The sequence below is a fragment of the Olea europaea genome, unplaced genomic scaffold (assembly GCF_002742605.1).
Source record: "Olea europaea var. sylvestris unplaced genomic scaffold, O_europaea_v1 scaffold111, whole genome shotgun sequence".
Lineage (NCBI taxonomy): Eukaryota > Viridiplantae > Streptophyta > Magnoliopsida > Lamiales > Oleaceae > Olea > Olea europaea.
In genome coordinates this window covers 753,441-757,087 of record NW_019228469.1, presented here as the reverse complement: position 1 = coordinate 757,087, position 3,647 = coordinate 753,441, and the positions used below count along the sequence as shown (strand labels likewise).

General features: G+C 37.0%; 1 protein-coding gene across 1 annotated transcript; it reads left to right on the top strand.

The window, feature by feature from the left end:
- Window positions 1-221: 221 nt before the first annotated feature.
- Window positions 222-2,407, top strand: LOC111373303 (inorganic phosphate transporter 1-4-like). Its single transcript, XM_022995812.1, has 2 exons — window positions 222-289; window positions 608-2,407. Exon 2 carries the CDS (start codon window positions 647-649, stop codon window positions 2,246-2,248), a length of 1,602 nt encoding a protein of 533 aa, XP_022851580.1. The 5' UTR covers window positions 222-289; window positions 608-646; the 3' UTR covers window positions 2,249-2,407.
- The last annotated feature ends 1,240 nt before the right edge of the window (window positions 2,408-3,647 follow it).

Genomic DNA, 3,647 nt, shown 5'->3' with positions numbered 1-3,647 from the left:
TCGTGCGTTTTTAAGTAAATGCGGATGATCAATTGCACTCCACTTCCACAAAGTATATGAATATCATATATATTGGAAAAAGGAGTCCGAAAGATCTCAACTGCTTCAACAAAAATCGACATTTAATTCTTCCACTTCTAGGTAATTAGAGGGAATATACCGGCGAAGATTCCGAGTTTTCGATTCTATAAATACCATCTAATTCCCTTTGGATTTTTTTAACCTACATTCACAGAAGATTTTCTCTTTTTTCATCAGCGAGCCGGTTTTTTCTTCTATTAATCTTCACGTATGATCTGCTTGCATTGTTCAATTCTTTTATGCTAGTTTTTGTTGATTATCCTTCTCTTTGTTTATATATATAATTCGATTGATTTCTTTGTAGCGTTTATAATAATAAGAGATATGCATGCTTCTCTTATTATTGTTTATCATTAGCGAATCGATATGAAATTTAATGGAAATAAAACTTAGTTGATTGAATTGTTTTTGAACTAATATTCAAATTTTGATCGTCCAGTTTTGTTTTCTTGGTTTTGTTGGAATAGAATCAGTAAAAGATTTTATTTAATCGATATATCTGAACATTCGTTTTTTTCTTTCCCAGTTAGATCGAGGAAGTTGTTGACAAGACGGAGAAGAAGCAATGGCTGGGGAGAATTTGAATGTGCTTAATGCTCTTGATGTGGCTAAAACACAATGGTATCACTTTACTGCAATTATAATTGCTGGAATGGGATTCTTTACGGATGCGTACGATCTCTTCTGCATCTCTCTCGTAACTAAAATGCTTGGCCGGATTTATTACCACGTTGAAGGATCATCAAAGCCAGGGAGTTTGCCTCCCAATGTATCTGCTGCTGTCAACGGTGTTGCCCTCTGCGGAACACTTGCTGGCCAGCTTTTCTTCGGCTGGCTGGGCGACAAAATGGGCCGAAAGAGAGTGTATGGTGTCACGCTCATGCTCATGTCTATTTGCTCCGTTGCATCTGGCCTTTCTTTTGGCAGAGATCCTAAATCAGTAATGGCTACTCTCTGTTTTTTCCGATTCTGGCTTGGCTTTGGCATTGGCGGTGATTATCCACTTTCGGCAACAATTATGTCTGAATACGCGAATAAGAAGACTCGTGGTGCTTTCATAGCTGCGGTGTTTGCAATGCAAGGTTTTGGGATTCTGTCCGGTGGTGTATTTGCAATGATAGTCTCGGCTGCATTTGATGCCAGATTCAAGGCTCCAGCTTATGCGGTTGATCCAATTGGCTCCACTGTCCCACAGGCAGATTATATTTGGAGAATTATTTTGATGGCGGGTGCTCTTCCGGCTTTACTTACTTATTATTGGCGACTGAAGATGCCTGAAACTGCTCGTTACACTGCCCTCGTTGCCAAGAATGCGCAACAGGCTGCAGCAGATATGTCGAAAGTTTTACAAGTGGACATTGAGGCTGAACAGCAGAAGGTTGAGCAAATAGCCGAAAAGCAGAAGAATTCTTTCGGTTTATTAACAAGGGAATTCCTTCGTCGCCATGGACTTCACTTGCTCGGCACCACAAGCACGTGGTTCTTGCTCGACATTGCATATTACAGCCAGAATTTGTTCCAGAAGGATATTTTCAGCGCAATTGGATGGATTCCATCAGCAAAGACGATGAATGCTATTCAAGAAGTTTATACAATTGCAAGGGCACAAACGCTTATCGCCCTTTGCAGTACTGTCCCGGGGTACTGGTTTACGGTGGCTCTCATTGATAAAATGGGAAGATTTGCAATTCAATTAGTGGGCTTCTCCATGATGACAATCTTCATGTTTGCTTTGGCCATTCCTTACGACCACTGGACACACAAAGACCACCACATTGGATTCATCGTTTTGTATTCCTTAACCTTCTTTTTCGCAAACTTTGGACCTAACGCGACAACCTTCGTCGTGCCTGCTGAGATTTTCCCGGCTAGATTACGATCCACCTGCCATGGGATCTCTGCTGCATCTGGAAAAATGGGAGCAATAATTGGTGCTTTTGGGTTCTTGTATCTGGCTCAAAACCAAGACAAGGCAAAGGCTGATGCAGGGTATCCAGCAGGAATCGGCATGAGAAATTCACTCATCGTGTTAGGCATAGTGAACCTTTTGGGGTTATTATTCACCTTCTTGGTCCCGGAATCGAAGGGGAAATCTCTAGAGGAGATGTCAGGTGAAAATGAAGATATGAACGAGGCAAGTGGCAATAAAACAGTTCCTGTAGTATAAAGGAGATGCTAGCTACAAATACTCTGCTTATTGCTCTTTTTTCTTTGGGATTTTCGTTTTTTCCCCCTTCTGCAAGGAAGTTCGTTAGTTTAAGCTTTTGAATTTGTAGTTGCGTTACAATTTATAAAAAGAGTAATAGTATTATTTTTCTGATCTTAAGCACTTTTTATGAAGTTCACAAAGGTTCTCTATATGTCAACTGTCAAATAGCTTTCTAAGTATCAGCTAGTAAGTGTAAAATTGAACCGGTTACTGAGGATTGGACACCTGGACCAGGTTGGGCTGTTCAGATCGGTGCTTAGTTCATGTTAAGCACTGATGACATGACATATCATTTAATTGGTGAATCATTAAATACATGAGACTTACCATTAACTTATTCACCAATTGAATAGCGTGTTATATCACTGGTGTTTAAGAGATCATTTTCGTGTATATACACACACACTTTTATCAACCTGCTATAGACATCTTTTTTTTTTCAATACTTTTCTCTTCTTTGAATTGCACTAGCGTAGAGCTCTACGGATAATTTAATTTAATCTTGATGTGGACTCAACTACATTCAAAATAAGTCAACATAAAGTATAATACTACACTCAAAATAAGTAAACATATTTGGGTTGGCATATATTAAATATACATTATGAATGTAAACTTTTTATGAGATGAACTCAATTACATTCACAATAAGTCAACATAAGGCGCATATTTTGAGCATCCCCTATTGTGCTCTAAATTAGATATAAAATTGTGATTTAGATCTTCAAAATTGTCGAAAAACTCTCCAATAGAGAGATATAAAGGAAATATAAGTTGCTTTTTCTAAAGAAAAATAAAAAAGATGTAAATTTACATATTACTTTAGATCCACAAGAGGTTAAAAAGCTACCTACCCACTTGCGTCTAATTTTTTCAAAATTTTCTCATTGGAATAGAATTTGGATTTAGATTCATCAAGATGTAAATTAGGATGCAAAAATAATTTTAAATATGTCAATTTACAACGAAATTTACACTATCATTGAATATGCCTTCAGAGTTTAACTTTAAAGTAAGTTTCACCATGCACTATATCCGCATGACATTGATTTCACATTTCACTCTATAATTGTACTAAAAGTATTCAATCTTTGTTATTATCATTAATTCGTGTAGGTCAAATATTTGATTAGCATGTGGGATTTTTTATTTATTTATATTATTTCTTTACTTATTTAAAAACATGAAGGTTAAATAAGATTTTTTTAATACCTTTTTAACAGGACAGATCATCATCTTGGTCGAAATATGCTAATTAGAGAAAAGTTGAGGATAAGAAATATTGAGAATGTGACTACGACAATAAGCAAAGGTAGACACAGTATAATCCAAAACTGATTTTTGGGTGGGGGGGGAG

What these genes read in the sequence shown, in the direction of transcription:
- LOC111373303 (XM_022995812.1), top strand. Translation starts at nt 647, where the DNA reads ATGGCTGGGGAGAATTTGAATGTGCTTAATGCTCTTGATGTGGCTAAA.